Source organism: Cynocephalus volans, chromosome 9 (genome assembly GCF_027409185.1).
Source record: "Cynocephalus volans isolate mCynVol1 chromosome 9, mCynVol1.pri, whole genome shotgun sequence".
NCBI classification, from domain to species: Eukaryota; Metazoa; Chordata; class Mammalia; order Dermoptera; family Cynocephalidae; genus Cynocephalus; species Cynocephalus volans.
Window position 1 is genome coordinate 42,042,424 of NC_084468.1, and position 23,447 is coordinate 42,065,870.

General features: G+C 36.7%; 2 protein-coding genes across 3 annotated transcripts in view; one reads left to right on the plus strand and one right to left on the minus strand.

The window, feature by feature from the left end:
• GABRB1 (gamma-aminobutyric acid type A receptor subunit beta1) overlaps positions 1–23,447 on the plus strand; it is a 392,313-nt gene that overhangs the window by 255,050 nt on the left and 113,816 nt on the right. The gene's annotated exons all lie outside the window — the stretch shown is intronic.
• Positions 15,304–15,435, minus strand: LOC134386429 (thymosin beta-4-like). Its single transcript, XM_063108592.1, has one exon. It carries the CDS (start codon positions 15,433–15,435, stop codon positions 15,304–15,306), a length of 132 nt encoding a protein of 43 aa, XP_062964662.1.

A 23,447-nucleotide genomic window follows, 5' to 3' on the forward strand; every position in this document is an offset into this window, starting at 1 on the left:
TGACCAACACCATCTGGGAAAGGGCAGAGACCAGTCGGTGCACATTTGACTCCAGCACTTCACTTTGAAGCCTTCTTAAACATCAAACCACTAAATCATTTCTTTAAATGCTGGGTTTTTGGGTTTTTGGGTTTTTTTTTAATTCTGTTTAAATACGTAAGAGCAAACACATGAGTCTATCTCTGCCTACTCTAAACACCACCGAAATGACAGAGGAGAAATAAATGTAGTGTAAACCCCTCAATGACAAAACAAAAAAACAAACAAACGAAAAAACTGGAAGGGAGATAAAAGCAGGGAAGGAATATCAATAAACATTTAGAAGGTTGGAAGTTGATGAAAAAGAGGTTACTGACTTTGCTGAGAAGAGAAAGGTAAATTCTGAAGTGTCAACAGAAGAAGAAGATGATGAAGCAAATGATCGCCACTCAGAACCAAGGAGAAGCTTGAGAATGGGGTATTATTTGGCATGAAATGTCAGGTATGGCTCAGGGCTGAAGAGAAGAGTGTTGTATTAGTCCACTTCTGTTGCTTATAACAAAGTACAAAGAACTGGGTGATTTATAAAGAAAACGAAATTTATTGCCTACAGTTTCTAAGCCTGGGAAGTCCAAAGTCCATCTGGTGGCAGTGACAGTGACCCAGGGGTCTCACATTGTGAGATGGTGGAGCAGAGAGAGCAGAGAGAGACAGACCCTCTTCTGCCTTCTTTTAAAGCCCTCAGAACCACGCCCCTGACCACCATTTTGAATCCATTCACTACTGTGCGGTCCTACAATCCAGTCACCTCTTCAAGGCTCCATCTTTCAATTACCACAATAGGATTTCCCACCCTCTTAACAATCACAGTGGGGGTCAAGTTTCTAATACATAAAACTTGGGAACACAATTCAAGCTTCAATGAGTTTTGGAGGGACATAATTCAATCTGCTACCTGAGTAGAGAAAGGTTTTGTTAAAAAGACTTAGACCCAGATTTGTTCCTGCAGCTTTTGCAATCAGGCCAATATACATCCCCAGTTTTTAAAGGCTGGAAGAGTTTTTTATTCTCTCAAAAAAATGAAGCAGAGAATTTGGACTCTTGGCCCCATGTTATGTGGCCACAGTGAAGTACTAAACAGAAGGCAAGAATTAAATGAAAATCTACATACTTTCATACTGGAACCCCAGCCCCCTTTCTCACAGCTCTCTTATCACTGGCACCCCAGGGTATATCTACTGTTTGGAGATTTGTCTCTAGAAAAGAAACTGAAAAGCTTCAGAGGAAAACCTACGGTTAACATATAGGATGGTCTCTGAACCCAAAGGTCGAGTCTCAAATGCAGACCATCAGCTGAGAAGCCCTGCCTAGATTTTAAATTTTTCATTCTAAAAATGAACAAAGAGCAAACATTAAGGGTAATAGCAATTTGAAGAAATCCTTCTACATAAGAGACAGAGGGAAAAAAACTGGAATTTAGAAGAAACAAAGAGAGCACAAGGGACAGAAAACAATTTTTAAAAGGGAAGTATAAAAAAATATATCCATGGAAAGAGAGAAGAGAATGTATCCATAAAACACAAATGAAATGCAATTTTTAAAGAATACAAGAAAAGAGTTTTTGAAAATTAAAATATCATGTTTCTTAGGAAAAAATATTAATGAAAAAGTAGAAATAAAAAGCCACAAACCCTCATAGGAAGTGGAATAAAAAGCAAAGAGATGCAAAGGAAATGAAATCAATAAATCAAAGAGACACCTGCACTCCCATGTTCATCGCAGCACTATTCACAACAGCCAGGAGATGGAATCCACCTAAATGTCCATCAATGGATGAATGGATAAAAATCTGTGGTATATTCAAAGAATGGAATACTACTCGGCTATGAAAAAAATATCCTAGCAATTGTAGCAACATGGATGAAACTGGGAACCGTCATGTTAAGTGAAATTAAGTCAGGGACAAAAAAACAAATACCACATAATCTCACTCATGTGCAATCTCAGAGAAATAGGGGTGTTCTCATAGAAGTACAGAGTAAAACAATGGTTACCAGAGGGTGGGGGAGGAAGGAGATGGGAAAAGTGGTACACTACGGGGTACAAAATTATGCCATCTACCCTAAGTGAATCATTGTGCAGTATATGCATGTATTGAAACAACATACTGTACCTCACAAATGTGTACAATCAAATGTTAAAATATTTTGAATTTTAAAAAAAAGCAAAGGGATGAATAATGAGATTTTAAAAACTAAGAAATTCAAACATTAACTCAAGAGGTCAATCATTCAAATAATAGTTTCATAGGGAATGGAAAAAAAATGGAAGGGAGGAAATTATCAAATAAATGCAGGTAACTTTAATGAATTGGAAAAAATATGAGTTTCCAGGTTGAAAGAGCCCCCTAAATTCCCAGATCAGTAGATAAAAAAGGCCCACTCCAAGGCCCATCATAATGAAACTACAGCTTCCTGAAGATAAATGAAATTCCTGAGCATTCCCAGGAAAAAAACTAAGGCATATCTAAAGAATAGGAATCAGAATGGTTGTGACCTCTCATTGGCAGCACTGGAATCCAGAGGACAGTAGAAATGTACCTTTGAAATCATGAGGGTAAATGATTTTACTCTAAAATTCTATGTGTAATAAATCATTTATCAAATGTGAAAGTAGAATAAAAATATGTCCCAATATTAAAGACCTAGAAAACTTTATCTCCATTTGTACACTTTTTTAGAACATTACTAAAGAATATGCTACAGTAAAATGAAATAGCAAACTAACTCCAGATTTAATTGAATTGTTGAACACTCAGTTGGTGTCAGAAAATTGGAATGCAGTGGCAAAAGCATAATGTTTAGAAATAAGGAAGTTAGCAGCAGAAGAAAAAGCTAACATATTTCAGTTATTTTCTCTAGAGAGCCAAACTAGGAGTGAGGAAAAGAGGGCAAGAGCTGCTTTACTTTCTTAAAACTTTTTAATGTTTTTTACTATATGCATGTATTACATTCATAAATAAAATTTGATTTAAATAAGAATTGTCATTTCTAAGAGGTGCGATTACTATTTTATTATTCACTAAGCTCTCCAAATCATAATGCCCATTACTTAGTCATTCATTCGTACATTCATTCATTCATTCATTCACTTGTCTCATATTTATTTATTTTTTCTTAATTTATTTTTTATTATTAGTAGCATATTCATTATTACAAATCATGAGTTTTCTTTATGCCTTTTACTCAATATGTCCCTCCCAAACATCTCCTTCTCCCCCCATCTCCAGTAACCTTAGGTTACTCTTTCTGAAAGTTCAATGAATAATAGTGGTTCTTTCTTTCTTTCTTTTCCTTTCCTTTCTTCCTTCCTTCCTTCCTTCCTTCCTGCCTGCCTGCCTGCCTGCCTGCCTGCCTGCCTGCCTGCCTTCCCTCTCTCCCACCCTCCCTCTCTGCTTAGCACACAGTTATAAATGAAAATGTGGTATTTCTAGTTCCTAGTTTGGCTTATTTCACTTAACATAATTTTCTCCAGACTCATCCATGTTGCTGCAAATGGCAGGATTTCATTCTTTTTTATGGCTGAGTAATTCTGTTGTGTGTATATACCACATTTTCCTTATCCAGTCATACATAGATGGACACTTAGGTTGGTTCCATATTTTGGCTATTATAAATAGAACTGCAATGAACATGGGAATGCATGTATCTCTTCGACATGATGATTTCCATTCCTTTGGATATATGCCCAGCAGTGGGATTGGTGAATCATATGACAGTTCTATCTGTAGTTGTTTGAGAAACCTCCATGCTGTTTTCCATAATGGCTGTGCGAATTTACCATCCCACCAGCAGTGTGGAAGAGTTCCTCTTTCTTTGCATCCTCACCAGTCTTTGTTATTCTCAGTCTTTTAAATTATGGCCAGTCTAACTGGGGTGAGATGATGTCTCTATGTGGTTTTGATTTGCATTTCTCTGATGACTAATGATGCTCAGAATATTTTCATGTACCCGTTGGCCATTTGTATATCTTTGAAAAGTGTCTATTCATCTCCTTTACCCATTTTTTAAATCGATCATTTGTTGGTTTTTTTTGTTTTTGTTTTTTTACTGTACAGTTGTTTGAATTCTTTTTATATTCTGGATATTAATCTCCTGTCAAATGTATAGTGTGCAAATATTTTCTACCATTTTGTAGTTTGTCTTTCTGCTCTGTTGATTGTTTCATTTGCTGTGCAGAAGCTTTTTAGTTTGATATAATCCCATTTATTTATTTTTTCTTTTGTTGGTTGTGCTTTTGGGATCTTATTTATAGTCCTTGCCCAGTCCTATTACCTGGAGTGTTTCCCCTAAATTTTCTATTAGTAACTTTATGGTTTTAAGTCTTTAATCCATTTTGAGTTGATTTCAGTATGTAGTAAGAGGTACAGATCCAGTTTCATTTTTCTGCATACAGATGTCCAATTTTCCCAGCCCCATTTATTGAAGAGGCAGAATTTTCCCCAATTTGTGTCCTTTCCTTTGTCAAAGGTCAGTTGGCTTTTGTATGTGGGTTGATTCCTAGGTTTTTTATTCTAATCCATTGATCCAACTGTCTGTTTTTATGACAGTATCTTGCTGTTTTGGTTACATTAGCTTTGTAATATAATTTGAAGTTGGGTAGTGCTATGCCTCTGGCTTTCTTTTTTCTTTTTTTTTTTTTTTTTTTTGGTTAGAATTGCTTTGGCTATTCAGTGTCTTTTGTTGTTCCATGTGAATGTTAGAATTGCTTTTTCTATTTCTGTGAAAAATGTCATTGGCATTTTCATGGGAATTGCATTGATTCTGTAGATTGCTTTGGGTAGAATGGACATTTTACAATGCTAATTCTTCCCATCCAAGAGCATGTTATATCTTTCCACTTTTTTGTGTCCTCTTTAATTTCTTTTATTGTAGAGATCTTTCACCTCCTTGGTTAAATTGATATCTAGGTATTTTATTCTTTTGGTAACTATTGTAAATGGGCTTGCTTTCTTGATTTCTTTTCTGCTAGTTTGTTACTGGAGTGTAAAATCACTATTGATTTTGGGGTGTTGATTTTGTATCCTGAAACATTACTGAAATTGTTAACCAGCTGTAAGAATTTTTCAGTAGAGTCTATAGGTTTTTCTATATATAAGATTATGTCATCAACAAACAAAGACAGTTTGACTTCATCATCTCTAACCTTGATGCTCTTTATTTCTTTCTCTTGCCCTATTGCTCTGGCTAATAATTCCAATACTATGTTAAATAAGAGTGGTGAGAAAGGGCATCCTTGTCTTGTTCCTGCTCTTAAGGGAATGATATTGGTAACTGGTTTGTCACAATGGCTTTTATCATATTGAAATAATTTCCTTCTATACCTAATTTGCTGAGAGTCTTAATCATGAAGGGATATTGAATTTTGTTCAGCACCTTTGCTGCACCAATTGAGATAATCATACGGTTTTTATCTTTGGTTTTGTTGATGTGGTCTATCATATCTATTGACTTGCATATGTTGAACCAACCTTGCATCCCTGGGATGAATCCCACTTGATCGTGGTGTATAAATTTTTTTATGTGTTGCTGTAATCTGATTGCTAGTATTTTGTTGAGGATTTTTGCATCTATGTTCATCAAGGATATTGGCTTATAGTTTTCTTTCTTTGTTGTATCTTTATCTGGTTTTGGTATCAGGATGATGCTGGTCTCATAGAATGAGTTTGGGAAAATAGCTTCTGTTTCAATTTTTTGGAAAAATTTTGAAAAGTAGTATTAATTCTTTAAAGCTTTGATAGAATTCATCTGTAAAGTCACCTGGTCCTGGGCTTTTTTTTTGTTGGAAGATTTCTGATTACTGCTTCAATCTCATTGTTTGTTATTGGTCTGTTCAATTTCCCTGTTTTTTCTTAGTTTAGTCTTGGTAGTTTGTATGTGTCCAGGAATTTATCCATTTCCTCCAGGTTTTCATATTTGTTGGTGTACAGTTGTTTATAATAATCTCTAATGATTTTTCATATTTCTGTGGTATCAGTTGTAATGTCTCCCTTTTGATTTCTGATTTTTGTTATTTGGGTTTTCTCTCTTCTTTTTTTAACATAGCTAATGGTTTATCTATTTTATCTTCTCAAAAATCCAACTTTTTGTTTCATTGATCTTTTGTACCTTTTTTCAGTTCTCTATTTCATTTATTTCTGCCCTGATCTTGATTATTTCTTTCCATCTACTACTTTTGGGATTGCATTGTTGTTGCTTTTCTAGTTCTTTGAGGCCTACTGTTATTTCATTTATTTGAAATCTTTCCATTCTTTTGATATAAGCATTTATTGCAATAAATTTCCCTCTTAGTACTGCTTTTGCAGTATCCCATAGGTTTTGATATGGTATAGCTTTATTCTCATGAGTTTCAAAAAATTTTTTGAATTCCTGTTTAATTTCTTCTTGGAACTATAAATCCTTCCGGAGTCTGTTGTTTAGTTTCCATGCACTTGAGTAGTTTCCAGAATTTTGCTTGTTATTGATTTCCAGTTTTAATCCGTTGTAGTTTGAGAAGATACTTGGGATAATTTCAATTTTTAAAAATTTGCTAAGACTTGATTTGTGACCTAGTATGTGGTCTATCTTCGAGAATGTTCTGGGTGCTGATGATAAGAATGTATGTTCTCTAGCTGTTGGATGAAATGTTCTGTAATCTCTGCCAGGTCCAATTGGTCTAAAGTATAATTTAAATCCTGTGTTTCTTTGTTGATTTGTTTCCTGAAAGATCTGTCTGATGCTGAGAGAGGAGGGTTCAAGTCACAAACTATTATTGTATTTGAGTCTATCTCTTTTTTTACGTTTAAGAGTATTTGCTTTACATATCTAGGTGCTCCACTGTTGGGTGCATACATATTTATGATTGTTATGTCCTCTAACCGGATCAATACCTTTATCATTATATAATGGCCTTCTTTGTCTCTTTTTATGGTTTTTGGTTTGAAGTCTATTTTATCCAATATAAGAATAGCTGCCCCTGCATGATTTTGGTTTCTGTTTGCATGGTATATCTTTTGCCATCCTTTCACTTTTAGTCTGTGTTTGTCTTTATAGTTGAGGTGGGTCTCTTGAAGACAGCATATAGTTTGGTCTAGCTTCTTAATCCAATCAGTCAGTCTGTGTCTTTTGAATGGGCAGTTTAATCCATGTACCTTTAGGGTTGTTATTGATAACTATTGCTTTACTCCTATCATTATATTGCTTTTTGTTTAAATGTTTTAAACATCATTTGTCCCTTTTGTCTCCTTTTATTTTTCTTCCTCAATGTTAGTAGGATTTTTGATGTGACATGATTTTACTTCTTTCTTTTTCTCATTTGCATTTTGGTTTTAATGGTGGGTTTTGCTCTTTCTTGTGAATCTGTGGGATTGATTATCATTTTTCATATTCCAGATGCAGGACTCCCTTGAGTATATATTGCAGGGCTGGTCATGTGGTAATGAACTCCCATAATTTTTGTTTATCAGGGAAATACACTATTTCTCCCTCATTTCTGAAGGATAAGTGTGCTAGGTATAGAATTCTTTCTGTTCTGTTTTTTACTTCATTGAGTGAATCCTTCATTTCTAGGAGTTCTGTTACATTCTTTTTTAAGGTATTAATCTCTTTGTAAATTTCCTCCTTCATGTCCTGGATATTTTTTCTTGTTTCACTGTGTTCACTAACTGATTCTTCTCTTATCTCTTTGAGTTTTCTTATGATAAGTGCTCAGAATTCCTTTTCAGACATCTCAAGGGTTTCTTGCTCTATGGGATCTGGTATTTGAGAATTACCATATTCCTTTGGTGGGGTCATATCTTCTTATTTATTTGTAGTTCTACTATTTTTTCATTGATGTTTGGTTTCTTCTATTATCCTGTAGTGGGCTATTAGGAGAAAGACTTCTTTCTCTATGTGTAGGCTCTGTTGATGACTTTTCTTATATCAGTGCAGTTAAATGTGCAGTGGGATGCTTCAGCTCCTGTCTGTTTGGTGTGCAGACCTCCTTGGGGCTTGGGTGGGCCTGGACAGGCCTGTGGCTGTGTTGGGGGTAGGCTGTGTGGGAGCCTGCACTCAACTGGTCACCAGCTTAGTTGATGTTTATTCCCTCCAGGGCTCAGGTGGAGGCCTGTGCTCACCTGACCACTGGCTCTGTCAGTGTGCAACCAGTCTGGGGCTCAGGCAGGACTGGGCAGTCGTGCTGTTTTGTCTGGGGTCAGCTGCATGGGAGCCTGTGTTCACCTGGGCACCAGCTCGGTCAGTGTTCATCTCCTCTAGAGTTCGGGCAGGAGCCTGCACTCACCTGGGCACTGGCTCAGTTGGTGTTTGTGCCCCCTGGGCTTGGGTGGGAGCCTACACTCAACTGGATGCCAGCTTGGTAGGTGTTCATCCTCTCTAGGGCTCAGGTGGGCCTGGGCAGGCCTGTGGATGTGTTGGGGGTTGGCTGAGTGGGAGCCTGTGCTCACCTGGGTACCAGGGCAGTGTTTGTCCCCTCCAGGCTTGTGTCACATTTATTAAGTATCTAATATTCTGTGCTTAATGGGAAACAAAAAGATTTTTGGAATGTGTGGTTTGAATGAGAAGAGCCACACAAAAATAGTGAGAGAATACATACAAAACAATATATACTATAACAAAAACATTATCATCATTATTATCAGCTGGCAGAAGTAAGAATTTTTTTCTGCTGGGCAAATTTCATAACATATATTGAACATGACATGATTAATTAAAGGATAAAACGCACATTATACAGATTATCATTTATTATTACACAAGTGTCTTCAAAAACAATCACAGTGTATGTATGAAAACCATTTTGTGAGTATGGAATACTGTGCTTCATTCAAAACAGGAAACCAAACTGTTTTATTTTCTTTTTTTAATTTTATTTTTTAATTAACATGTAATAATTGTACATATTTATGGGGTATAGAGTAATATTTTGATACATGACACACTATGTGATGATCAAATCAGGCTAATTAGCATATCCATCACCACAAACATTTATCATTTCTTTGTAATGAGAACATTTGAACTCATCTTTTAGCCATTTGAAAATGTACAATAAATCATTTTTAATTATAGACACCTAGCACTTCTATAGGGTATTGGAACTTATTCTTCCCGACCAGCTGTAATTCTGTGTTTGTTAACCAACTTCTCCTTCCCCCTGCCCCCACCCTTCCCAGCCTCTAGTAGCCTCAATTCTACTCTCTTCTTCTATGAGCTCACTTTTTTAGCTCCCACTTATGAGTGAGAAGATGTAGTATTTATCTTTCTGTGCCTGACTTATTTCGCTTAGCATAATGTCTTCCAGGCTTATCCATGTTGTTGCAAATGACAGGATTTCATTCTTTTTTTTATGGCTGAGTAGTATTCCATTGTGTATATATATAACATTTTATTTATTCATTCATCTGTTGATGGACACTTAGGTTTCCATATTTTGACTATTATAAATAATGCTGCAATAAACATGGGAGTGCAGATGTCAGTTTGGTATACTGATTTCCTTTCTTTGTGTAAATATCCAGTAGTGAAATTGCTGGATGATATGGAAATTCTATGGCTAGCTTTTTGAGGAACTCCCATACTGTGTTCCATGATGGCTGTTCTAATTTACATTCCCACCAACAGCATATGAGTTCCCTTTTCTCCTCACCCTTGCCAACATTTGTTGTTTTTTGACTTTTTGATAATAGCAATTCTAACTGGGGTGAGATATCCTGTGGTTTTGACTTACATTTCCTGGATAATTAGTGGTGTTGGGCATTTTTTTTTTCATGTCCCTGTTGACCATTTGTGTATCTTCTTTTGAGAAATGTCTGTTCAAGTCATTTGCCCATTTTTTAATTGAATTATTTGGGTATTTTAACCATTGAGTTGCTTGAGTTCCTTGTATATTCTGGATATTAATCTCTTATTGGATGAATAGCTTGCAAATATTTCCTCCCATTCCGCAGGTTGCCTCTTCATTTTGTTGATTGTTTCCTTTGCTGTGCAGAAGCTTTGAGCACAGGCAACAAAAGCAAAAATAGACAAATGGTACTATACCAAACGGTTTTATTTTCATGCCTGGCTTCTCCTTTGGCAATCACTTTTTAGTTTAATATTGGACTTGAGACCTTTGCTACAATTTATTTTGACGGTTTCCAAAATCATTGATTTTTATCTAGGCTTCTGCACTGTTCAAGGTTTACTCAATGCTGTTTACGCTGGTTTCTTTTTATCCATTTGTATCAGTCAACTTGTTACCTTTAGCTTGCAAGAAGAATGTCCAGGTGTGTTTTAAATACACTATTCCAGAAGAATACACTAATTCCCAGAAGAAATATAATTTTGCTATGCTAAGGCTGAAACCCCCTAATCCCAAACCCTCTATTCCCCATTGAAATGAAATTTCATCATGCACTTCTTTATTAACCTGAGGGCTTTTAAGCAAGCCTCATTACATTAGTGCAGAACAGATATTGGAATGCTTAACAACAGAAAGCAGGATTTCATTGGAGCATAATTAGATAATGAAAACCACTGTGTTAGTTAAATAAATTCTGTAAAATTATTTCTGTTACTTGCATCCAGTGAGAGATGGGTCTAGTGGGTTTTAGGGCAGGGGTGGGAATTTTGGTGACATCCAACAGATGAGGAAACTATAAACGACAGTGCCCTATAGCCCAATGCACCTCCTTTTTCCATGGTCTTTTCCTCCTCTTTATTTTCTCTCTCTCTATTCTCTCTTTTTATTCTTCTTTGTTTCCCATCACTCCTGTCTCCCTCAGGGTGTCATCCTGCCAAAAATACCTATTTAGCATGTATTATGTGTTAGGGCTGATAAACAGTGTACATGCAGTAACTCTTTAATCCTCACCACAAGCTATGGGATGGGTATTATTGATATTTCCATTACACTGATAAAGAAGCTGAGAAACAAGAGGAACCCCCCAAATTCACATAGCTAGAAGAGTCCATATTCTTAGTTGTTATAATACACTTAATTATTGCATTATACACTGCTTAGCAAGCCTGATGCTGTAAGGCGCCCTTGTCAACTCCCTCCCCAAACACGCACAGGCTTTCTGAGTCTGATGACCCTCAAAGAAGCCCAACAAATTTCACTTCTAACTAGTTCACCCAAATTGGTCAGTCTTTTGCCTACAATGCAGTTGTTTTGTAACTTGTCTTGGATTCTCAGACCATTTCTACCTTCCAAAGCAATGTGAAGGGTTGTTACAGACTAAAAAGAGAGACGAGTCGGATTTGCTGGATCTGAATTTACCCGTGTGACATGGCTGTTTTGGTTTTAGCCTCAGGGTGCCTTTTTCCTAAAGCTTACCTGTGCTTTATAAGCTAGTGTTGGCAGACTGTGGCTCCTAAAATGAGGAATAATTCCTGCCTATTAGCGAATGAGTTTACCTCCAGGAAACTGTTGAAAGTCAGTACAAATCAGAAGAGTTTCCGCAGGAGCCTAAATTAACCTGCAGGAGCCTTTCAGAGCTGCGAGCAGTATTACTCCCAAGCACAACAAGGTCAGCACAGTCACGCTTTTTGCTCTGCTTCTAAAGTAGGAATGATTTTTGAAAGAGAACTTGCCTGTTGCTTTATGTTGTGGAGAGGGAAGAAAAACATTAAAGAAAATGTGACTAATCAAGTGCTAGAAGACTTGAAAACAGAAGTTTTCTGATTAGTAATGCAAAGCTGGGATCATGTCTTCTTGTATTTGTCAAAGTGGGGAACATAAAATCCTGCTAACCTATTCAGCTAGCTGAAAGGTTTCCATGACAACGATGGGAACTTGGAACATTCCGTACTCTTGTCTTCAAAAATAACATTTCAGTACAGAGATTGTTAAAAGTACTAACCCACCTTACCTTTGCAGTCCAAGGTAACTACTTGTCCATTATCTTGGTCTCTTACTACCCTGGAAGAACTTCAAATGGTTTGTTTATCCTACAGCTAAGAACAAAAATTGAGAGAGAACCAGACCAGAATGAACTGTGTTTAATCTCAGCATGTTATAGCCATTTTAGTTTGCATACTCATTAGTTTTTCCAGAGGAAAGAGAACTTACTTCTATGCAAGGAATTATAGATATTAAAGGTTGTTTCTTTTCTACTTTTAAAGCCAATCATGTTCAAAATAGAAAATACAGTCACCTCATACATCTTTTTCTAAGATGCTACCAACTCATGTTCATGGTAGATAACCTAGGAAATATAGAAAAATGCTAAGAAAAAAAAGCATCCCTTATCTCACAACCCTGTGAGCCTAACTATTATTAAAATTTTTATATTTTCCCTGCTAGTGTTTATACTATATCTCTATTTTATGGGTTCATTTTTTTTAACTAAACCATTCTTTAAGTTTGACCCACATAGATAAGCTTGGATAATAGAGGGTTTATTACCCCAAACTCCCAAAACATAATAGATAATCACTCGGGTGGTAGTGTTTCCAAGACCAACTTCTTAAAGACCCAGAACAATACTCAAATGTAATCAACCTACCTCATCTGTGCATTTGGCATTCTTATTTCTCCAGGAAGAGGCACTGATTGGTCTCTCAGCCCTCATTCAAAATGGGGCATCTCTTTCCACAGCTTAATCAATCCTTGCCCAGAGAGCACATTTTGTTTCAGGTATCACAAATAGCAGAAACCCCAGAAAGCTTCCATTTCAGCTTCCCTTATACGGAAGATATCTGCAAGGGCTCCTTTCCAGTATACCTTAAACACAATCCTCTTTTTCACAAGATGTTATCATCAGTGACAGTTCAGGAGTGGGACAGTGGGATTGGTTCACTTCAGGTGCAAGCAATGAAGGAGAAGGGATATTATAGAGAAATTAAAAGCAAGAATTAATAAAACCAACTGAAATTCTAAAATTCAGCCTGCTTTTTGTTCTCCTGATGTTCCCACAATTCTAAATATTAGTGATAGAAGATTCCTTCACCAGAAATATTTTTTGTCGGTCTAAGTTCTAAACAACTAGTGAAGACTTTGATGGTTTACTAATATAATATATATTTAAGCTTTAAATTAGCACATTTTCATTACTTACATGTGAATAAACTTAGTAATCTACATGAGAGTTAATTCAATGAACTCTCTGCATAGTCCATGACACACATAATTAGCTACATGTATTCCTCTCCTCTGGAACAGAAGTTCTACGGGGTTCAGAATCATTCCAGCTCACTTCATGCACAGCTCAAGTACTCATCTCCTATGTTGTATATTCTTGCACTTAAGCAGTAGATTTGAAATAAACAGTGGTAGCATACTGGTTGTAAAGATCAAGAAACAGAACTCAAGTTATTTCAACTCTATCATTCTATGTGCAAATTATTCTCTGAAACATTGACATTTCTGTCTTTTTGAAAGTATTTCTCCATGGACTTACCCTTCTCCTCTTTCCAAAATAAAACTTAATTTAAAAATATTAATTTATTGATTTTCCATTTTTTGTACTATAATTACTTTTTAAACTTTATTTTACTCTGTTTCTTTACAATGATGATTACAGATAAAAAGTTCAAGATAAGAATTCTACAATTCATGTTCCTTTTCTGACCATTATTAATATTTGCTATATTTCATGATTATTCCAAAAAATAATTTTGCTCCATAGAGGAGGAAGGGGTATTAAAAATTGACTCACTCCAGATGTCAAATACTCTAGGTATTCTACTATGATGTTTTAAGTATTCAATGATATCAAATTTTCATCATAAACATATTGTACTATATTTCATGATATTTCTTTACCAGATAGGTCAAAAACTATTTAATCATTAATCTGTTATTGGACAATTATCTTGTTTCAAGGTTTTGATGTTATTACTAGTGCTATATTGAATAGTTCTACACAAATTTTATTTCCATTCTCTGACTTTGCTTCCATCTAATTTTACGAGACTGGTTATAGGCAATAAACAGGGCCAAAAAGCAAGGCAAGACCACCACAATTGATTATCCAAAAACTGGATAATGTGAATCATTACTGAAGTGAACTCTTATTTATTCAGTAGTTAATTATCTACAAACTAAGTATCCATAATTTCAATGACCTACCTAGAGCATCCTAGAAGAAAAAAGAAAACCCTTATGATGTGTTGGCTTTAAAATGCCTTAAGAATCTCCTTTTTATATATATGAATCTATTATTTATGTGCAGTATTCTCGAACATTTCTATCTATCGTGTTATGCAGAAGCTTTGCAGAATAAAATCTTCCTAGGCAGCTACTAGTCATCTGGGGCATCCTAATCTGCTCTATTTATTCATGTTTCAGTGAACACACTAAATAAGAAATTGGCAAGATGATGCAAGGGGCTATGGATACTCAGCTTTGTTCTTCAGCTTGGAACCAAGCAACATTTCTCTGGGTAGTTTATTTCCTACCAATTTTCTGTGCAGAATATAAAAAGGATCTGATTTACTCCCACACCGAGGAAGTAGCCATGACCTAAAATCATAATACAGTGCAATTGGACAAGGAATTTTCTGTGAGAGGCAGGGTGAAGTGGTGGTGAAAAGTTTGGCTCTAGTGCTAGACTGCCTCAGTTAAAGTCCCACTTGCTGGTTGGGCAACCCTGGGCTAGTCAGGGGCTGTACCAAGCTCTGGGATAAATGAACAAACAAGTTAGTCCCTGTCCTGCTGGAAACTTACAGTTAAGAGAGACAGAGAGAGATAGTCAAACTGAAAAAATCATTACATAAGAGAACACAGAACAGGGCATCTCGCCCAGCTTCAGGATACCTGCCTGTTATTATTATATTTCTCTTTGAGAGCAATATTTCCTCCTATAGAAGATTAAATCTTTTTGAAGGTAGACCATACATACATATACACACATATACTCTCACTCAAAGAGTAGATGTTAGTTTCCACTACTCTTTTTCTTCCACGTTTTAAAACTTTTTATTTGCATATTTAAAAAATTGTGCATTCCAATAATTAAAATCATTTGAACAAAAAAGTGGCACTCTGATTAAACTGCATTTTACAGTCTGCGGGACACCTTGGACCAGCTTGGTATTAAACTCTAGACTTCACTGTGGTCCCACACAGCTCTTCCTTCACCAACATGCAAGTTGTTTTTCTTCCCTGCCAGCCAGACAGGCAGATGGGAGAGGCAGGCATGGCCTTCGTTGTCAGTAGTACTCTGACGTGAGAAAGGGGCAGCACAGTCATTTAAATTCGATCCAACCTCCTTGCATCTTACAAAGTTAAACAGCTAAAAGAAGTAAAATAAGAAGGCAATGCTGGTGGAATGTACAGTGCATATCGGCGGGGCACGACTCACTACGACTCGCCTGCTTGCTTCCCCTGTTCGATCATTTCCTTGGAAGGCAGTGGATTTTTCTCTTGCTTTTCTGTCTTCAATATCGACTTATCGAATTTCTCGATCTCAGCCATCTCGGGTTTGTCAGACATGGTTGCGGAGGAAACGGAGCAAGGCACGTGAGCGAGTGGAACCAGGTCTGCACAGTGGTCACCGCCAAGTGCCAGCAGTTTCCACTACTCTTTTTTTTTTTTTTTTTGGCGCGCGCGCGCGTGCGTGCGTGCGTGCGTGCGTGCGTGTGTGTGTGTGTGTGTGACCGCGCTCAGCCAGTGAGCGCACCGGCCATCCCTATATAGGATCCGAACCCGCGGCTCTCTCCCCAGTGCGCCACTGGGTCGGCCCAGTTTCCACTACTCTTAAGGGAGATGAATGGGGGCAGGCTTAAAGCAAGAAAACTTAATTGTATCTGTGTTCTGCTGTGCCAAGCCTGTGTTATTAGATTTGCAAGATCAGGAAACCACCACATGCCTTGTCTAATGTCAGCAATTCATTTTTGTTGTGCAAAATTCACATTTGCAGGCCTCCCAGAAACTGTTATAGAATGAAGCACATAAAAGATTCATGCACATTCGGCAGTTACCTCCTGGATAACACTTCTCAGGGGATTGATTAAGGAATTTAATTTAAACCAACAGAACCAGTAGTATTTCTGCTGATCTCTCGTGTAACTGTGTTAGCGAACATAAATATACATGGACAGGCTTTGGATATTCTGTGATTCTTACAATTATCTGGTTCAAAGGAAAGCAAACTGATTACCATATGCATGAAACTGAGAAAGAGAAAGTTCTGTTCTATGTCAGCAGTAGGAGGGAAGGTGGTTTTGAAATATGAATGTCTTACTACTTTTATTTGATGTGTTTTCGATGCTTGTACAGAGAAAATAATTATCCAAATATCACACATAAAAGCAAATTGAGTGTGTATTTTTCTTTTCAAGTTGCTGTGTTCAAATTTTGATCAAAAGTAATGCTAGCTAACATAACCCCTGCAACAACATACATGTAATTAAATGCTAAGAAATGAAGGGGTCGGAATCCTTTTCTTATATTTATTCATCAAAATATACTTAAAATAATAATTATGTCTAGCATTATATTGAGTAGGAAAAGAGTTTTTCAATAATATCTTTCACAGAAGTTCAATATATAAAATAGATAAAAAGCAGAAATTCTCTGATTAAAGTGGCAGTTAGGTACCTAAAATCCTGACCTTGTAGACTCTCCATCAGTCCCCTGAAAGAGCCCCTAAAAAGACCCTGTGTCTTTCAAGGACTCAAAAGAACATTGTTTGAAAACAAACTATATGATGCACTACTCTTTACTATACACTTTCACATTATTTTATTTTATCCTCACAAAAGCCTTGTGAGGTAGATCTTACCCTCGTTTTACAGAACAATAAATCAAGATTGAGAAAGGAAATATTTTCCAAGATTATTCAGTTTATGATTTCCATTGTTTGGACTCAAACCTAAATTTTCTTGCTCTAAAGCAGGGTTTCTTAACTTCAGCACTATTGATGTTTTCAACTGGATAATTCTTTGTTCTGCGGGGCAATCCTGAACATTACGGATGTTTAACAGCATCTTTGACTTCTGACATCTACCCACTAAAAGCCAGTAGCATACCACCCCAGTCATGACAACCAGAAGTATCTCCAGACATTACCAAAGGTTCCATGGAGTAGGGTAGGAGTGGGGGAACAAAATGGCCCCAGGTTGGGAGCCATGAAGCTAAAGCCAGGACTCTTAACATGGATCCCCCAAAGGGTCCATGGATAAGATTCTAGGAGTCCTTGAATTTACATCTTTATTTTCACCAACCTCTATTAGAAATTTAACATTTCTTTCTATGATTAGTGTAGGCAACAGACCTTAGTGGTATTATCAGTACTTGTGACTTGTAACCAATAGAAAACACCATTATACCAAATTTCCTATCGAGTTACAGTTATTACAGGTATTTCGGTATATTATTTACTTTATTTACTACCTCAAAATTATGGTAGATATTTGTCCCATTGTCCAATCTTATTTAATACCTTTCTAATGAAGCATATATAACCATGTTGACCTAAAAAGAGCCTGAGGCCAAATACATATAGCAAGGATTGATTGAGCCAATATGATGATTGCGTCTAGGGGCATGCATGATCAGGTCACCCTGAAAAATACATTCCAAAGAAGGCCAGAAGAGCTTAGCATTTCATAATCATAAGAAGGGTCTATGACAAAGCACTAAAAGCATGCATTGGGGAAAAGACAGCCTCTCCAATAAATGGTGCTGGGAAAACTGGATTTCCATGCATGGGGGAATGAAACTAGGCCCCTATCGTTCACCATATACAAAATAAACTCAAAATGGATTAAAGACTTAAATGTAAGACCTGAAAATATAAAACTTCTAGAAGAAAATGAAGGGGAAATGCTCCAAGACATAGAACTAGGCAAAGATTTTATGAATAAGACCACAAAAGCACAGACAACAAAAGCAAAAATAAGCTTCTGTGCAGCAAAGGAAAGAATCAACAGAGTGAGGAAACAACCTATAGAATGGGGAAAATATTTGCAAACTATATCTGACAAGGGACTAATATCCAGAATACACAAAGAACTCAAACAACTCAATAGTAAAAAAAAAAATAACAAATAACCCAATTAAAAAACGGGCAAGGGAGCTCAATAGACATCTCCCAAAAGAAGACCTACAAATGGCCAACATAAGAAAAAATGATCAACATCACTAATCATCAGGAAATGCAAATCAAAACCACACTGAAATATCATCTCACCACAGTCATACTGGATATTATCAAAAAGTCAGAAAATAACAAATTCTGGCAAGGATGCAGAGAAAGGAAATGCTTATACATTTTTGGTAAGATTGTAAATTAGAACAGCCATTTTGGAAAGCAGTATGGAAGTTTCTCATACAACTACAGATAGAACTGTCATATGATCTAGCAATCCCACTACTGGAATATATACCCAAAGAAATGGAAAGCATCAGGTCAAAGACGTACGTGCTCTACCATGTTTATCACAGCTCTATTCACAAAGCCCAGATATAGAACCAACCTAAATGTTCATCAATAGATGATTATTAGATAAAGAAAATATGGTACATATACAAAATGTAATGCTACTCAACCATAAAAAAGAATGAAATTCTGCCATTCGCAGCAACATGGACGAACTTATAGAAAATTATAAGTGAAGTAAGCCAGACACAGAAGGAGAAATACCACATGTTCTCACTAATATGTGAGAGCTAAAAAAGAGAACAAAACAAAACAAATAAATAATATTAATAATAAGTTAAACTGATAAATGGAGAGGGAAGAACTTGTGGTCGCTAGAGGTTACTTACAGTAACTTGTGCTTACTAGAGGCAGGAAAGGGGAGGTGGAAAGGCGGATAGTGAGAGGCTGTTTAATGGACACAAAACTACAGCTAGATAAGAAAAATAAGTCCTACTGGTGTACAGTTGATCCAGGAATCTATGCTTACAATGACTCACTACTGCACGTTACGAAACAAATAGAAGAGAGGAGATCAAATGTGCACAAGGAAGTGATTGGGTTTTACAAGGATGAATATGTTGATTGCCCTGAATGGATCGTCACACACTGTATACATGTATTGAGATATAACTCTGTACCCCATAAATCTGTACAATCAATATGTTCAATAAAAAAAAAATTTTTTTTTAAAGATATCAAGCCTAGAAATTGTAAAAAATTTCTTAGGCTCTTAGGACAAAATACAACTGAGAAAGGCGCTAATTATGTTCTGGTGCCTCATTAGCTAGTAAAATCCATAGAAAGATAAAAAAAATAAAATTAAAAGAAAGAGGAAATGTCAAAGGTGAGAGGGAAGGGCAGCCCCACCTAGTTAGTTTATTAGAGTTTCTATAGGTTGTGCATGATGTATAGATTTGAGTTTGTTACTACATGACATAAAAGTTACAAGATCCATTCTAGCGGGGGGGCGGGGCATGGCTTTCTGGTGCCATTAAGTCTGCTTCTGTGTAAAAATGGTCTTATGATAACATTCTCCAGGACAGGTGGATGTGACTACTGAATTATCCCATATCTCCCAAGGCACTATAATTTAGTTGACCTGATCAGAGCAGATTTTTTGATTATCGACCACAGTATATTTTTAAATTTTCGTTAAGTATATTTCAATACAATTGTTTTCCTTTGTAATTCTTTCTTTAATTTTTTGGGCCGATACATTTTCTAAGAAGGTGTCTGTTGATGATTTTACTTGACTGCAAAAGGGATTCATGACATAGAAAGTTTGCAAACTCCAACTCTAAAGCCCCTGCATCTTATCACCTTATATTTGAAGAGGTAAAAGGTGCTTCTGTTTACTTACTAAGAGCATAGGCTGTATTCCACCTGCACTCAATTAATCAGGTTAAGAAACTCTCCAAACCTCAGTTTATCCGTAAAATTAAGATAATAGCAATGCATACCTCATACTAGCGCTCATAATGTTAAGTGTTTAGCACAGTGGCTGGCACATAGCAAGCCTTTAATAACTATAAGTTATTATTACTGTTAGCATCTTATAATATGGCCTCTGTTCAGGTATAATTGTTCAGTAAATATTTTGCCCATTGAAGTGGCATTGACAAAGCACAAAAATCTCTGAAATACATGCCAGAGAATATAAAATGCTTACATTAGTCTCTCTCCTGGCTAGTGGTGGTTAGCATTTTTTATTTGCAGGAAATATGTAAGAAGTGTATTTCCTTGAAGAGGAATTTGAAAGGGCTCAAAATTCCATTTGTTCCCAGATAATGGAGGATGGAAATAACATTTATTTCATGGTGCTGTGCTCGATGGTTGAGAAGGCAACAGGAACACTGACAACAGAAGTAAACTGAAAATTGTTGGACTGGGTGGAGCTCCAAGCCCCAGGTTTTTGCCTTTTGCCTGGCCCTCATTGCCAATTACCAACAGACCCCTGCTGAACACACTTTTCTATCCCTGCTTCATTCTCATTGGAAAGAATTTCTTTTCTCATATGATGCCAATTCATGATAAATGCTCACAAAGGCATGACAATTTCAGTTGCTAGACCATCTGGCTACTGGATATTTCATCATGGGTTTTAGAGCCAAGTGCTTCACTGGTTTCTACGGAAACAGAAGCTATGGTGACAATTCGTGACTTAGATGAACTGTCTCACTGCTCACTAAAGATGGCTTCTGGGGGTCAGCAAGCACAAGCTTCACCCGTGTTCCTGCAGCCAGAGCACGGGATGCTATACTGCTCATTTTCGTGTCTCTTATTTGCATCCTCCCTTCTGAGGCACTTGGGGAACCAAATAGAAGTGTGACCTGTGCATAGACAAGTCCTCATTCCACACTCTTCCTCAGAGAGAGATGGATGAATAGATGAATAGATAGATGGATGGATGGATGGATCAATTCAGTCAGTCAACAAATATATATTAAGTATTTAAACATCAGGTCATTTCCATGCTTAAACTCTTTCAGGATAAAGTCCAATTTCCTCACTTTAGCAAACAAGCAGACAAACACATTAATGTTCAAACTGCAGGCATACATTAGTGAGTGAAATCAGTTTAATGGGTGATGACCAGCATTTTTACAAATGGAAAGAATAGAATAGGATAGAATAAAGCAAAGTAAGTGTCAAAGGTAAATATTGCTTCATGAAACTTTTGCTTCAGTTTTTGGCGTGTTGTTCCTAGTTGTAAGATAAAACATGTTTTTTGTTGCAGAGTGAAAAAAAAATGTGAAAGCCACTGACAAGGAAGGCCCTTTTGCCCACCTTCCAACCACGTCTCTAAATAATACCTCAAAATTTATTTTCTAATCATACAGCACTTCTCCAGTTATCAAAAAGCATGTGTTCTTTTGTGGCTCTAGACCTTTTCAAGACACACTTATACATTCTCTCACTGCACGTCCACCAATGGCTGAATCACCACTCTCTGTCCTACCCATTGGCTCCTCTGGGAAGCCTCTCCCATCCCTGTCAATCTGAGATGAGGTCCCTTCCAGATCTTTTAAGCCCTTCATGCATCCTAGCACATATATGCCTTCTATATACCTTCTATATATTGTATATATAGTCTATATACATATATAATTTCTCATCTTTCACCTTTCTAACTACGTGCTCTTAAAGATCACAACCATACATAATTAGTTATAGTAGCCCCAGCTTTTAACTTCCACAGATGACCGTGAAGAGCAGCCAAGTCTGAAAACCAGTGATCTAGTTTAGTTTTGTCAAAGTGTAAGATGCTTGTTGCTGGTGGTGGTACACTGGATGACTTTTGGCTAGAGTATGGATTCTAAGAAACTTTAAATGGCAATAACATTAAATAGTATTGAATCACACAGTGGAGAAATTATTTCCTTGACAAATCTAACCCATCCTTCTGATTACAAAAGGAAGAGAAATCTTTTCGATGTGTTAAAACATAAGTTTTTTAAAAAGTAAAATCATGACGCTCATACCAATATAAATTAAGCACATATGAAAGATTTTATTTAACTCATAAATTAATAAGGGAACCAGTAAGTTGTTACAACCATATTAAAGGAAAGTTCAGAGATGTTCAATAAGGTAAGAATGGGCAGGTGGCCAATGGATTCGACAACATAACAGTCGGTGGTGACCTCCACATACAGGAGGCTGAGAGCAGCGATTGAGCTGTGTGTCGTCACAGGAGAAGCATGTGGGTACTCTTCCAAGTAGGGAAAGAGAGAGGAAAGGCATTAGCTAGCACAGGAGGTATGGTCAGGGAAAGAGTTTCATTACTACTGTTTGGGTTTTTTGTTTGTTTGTTTACATGTCTGCCTATATTGCAAAACCTTGAATATGTCAGAGGCTAAAATGAAGGAACTATTTGAGGAAAGGACAAGTGAAACATGTGAGACAGAATACGTAATTGATTGATTGAGGTCCTGGCATTGGTGAGGGGGATAGAATTATGGAAGCAATTAAGAATTTACCTCAAATAGATGACTAAGGATAGGTATGACAGCATTTGTAGGTGAGGGGAAGAGGATTTGCTTTTTTTGATGAGGTTATCTTCCAGGAAATGTTCCATATGTGGTGGCTATTTTCTAGAGGATTTAAGAAGGATACAGATTGCGAATAGTTGCTTGAGGTCAATAGAAGAGAGAGTCCACCAAAGATTATTGAAAGGAATGTAAAATTGGACTCGAGACCTGATTGAGGTTAGTGACCATGCATTTGTAGTGAAACTGGTCTAGACTGTTCTGCCACATTGTCCTTCAGTATGTGATCAAAATGCAAAGATGGATTGTCAAATTGCTTGCTTCAAGAGTAGTTTCTTCACAGTGATGGAGTCAATCAGTTAGGATGCATTCTTCTTGCAAAACATTGAAAATGGAACTAGATATTTAAAAGGTGGGTTTGTTTTGCTTACACAATGAAGTCTAGAGGTAGATGGCTGTGGGCTTTGGTTCAACAGCTCAGTGAAGGTAGGATCAGTCTCTGTAACTTTCTGTTTCTGTGGCCTCATTTGCACTTAATACAGTAGGAAGATTAAGGAGAACAGATGGTGCAAATATCATCAATGCCTTTTATTAGGAGGACAAAACCTTTCCTAGAAGCCTCAGCAGACTTGCTACATATCATTGCCACTCTTAAAGGAATTGGAGTCCCCCAGATAGTCATAAGGAGGTTGAGAATAGGTTTAGTGTGTGCCAACAAGAAATTTCTACTCTGGAAGGATTCAAAGAAGTTGAGCCTAAATTAAAAAGTGGTCCAAATGATAAATCATACGATCTGGATATAGAGAGAGGTGGACAATACCTTAACCAAATGATCTCACTTAGCATCATGAATAATAACACAAATGAATACTAAGTGCCTCCTGATTTGAAGCAATGGGAGGTACATAACTTCCCAAGTAGTATTCTTACCAGAGGTGTTAAGCCTAAATCTAACCTCAGTAAGCAATCAAATAAATCCAGATTGTGAAACATTTTACAAGACAGCTGACCTGAACTCCTCAACTATGTCAATTTCATGAAAAACAAAAAAGGGAGAGGGACTAAACTAGGCTAAAGAATACTAAGTTGAG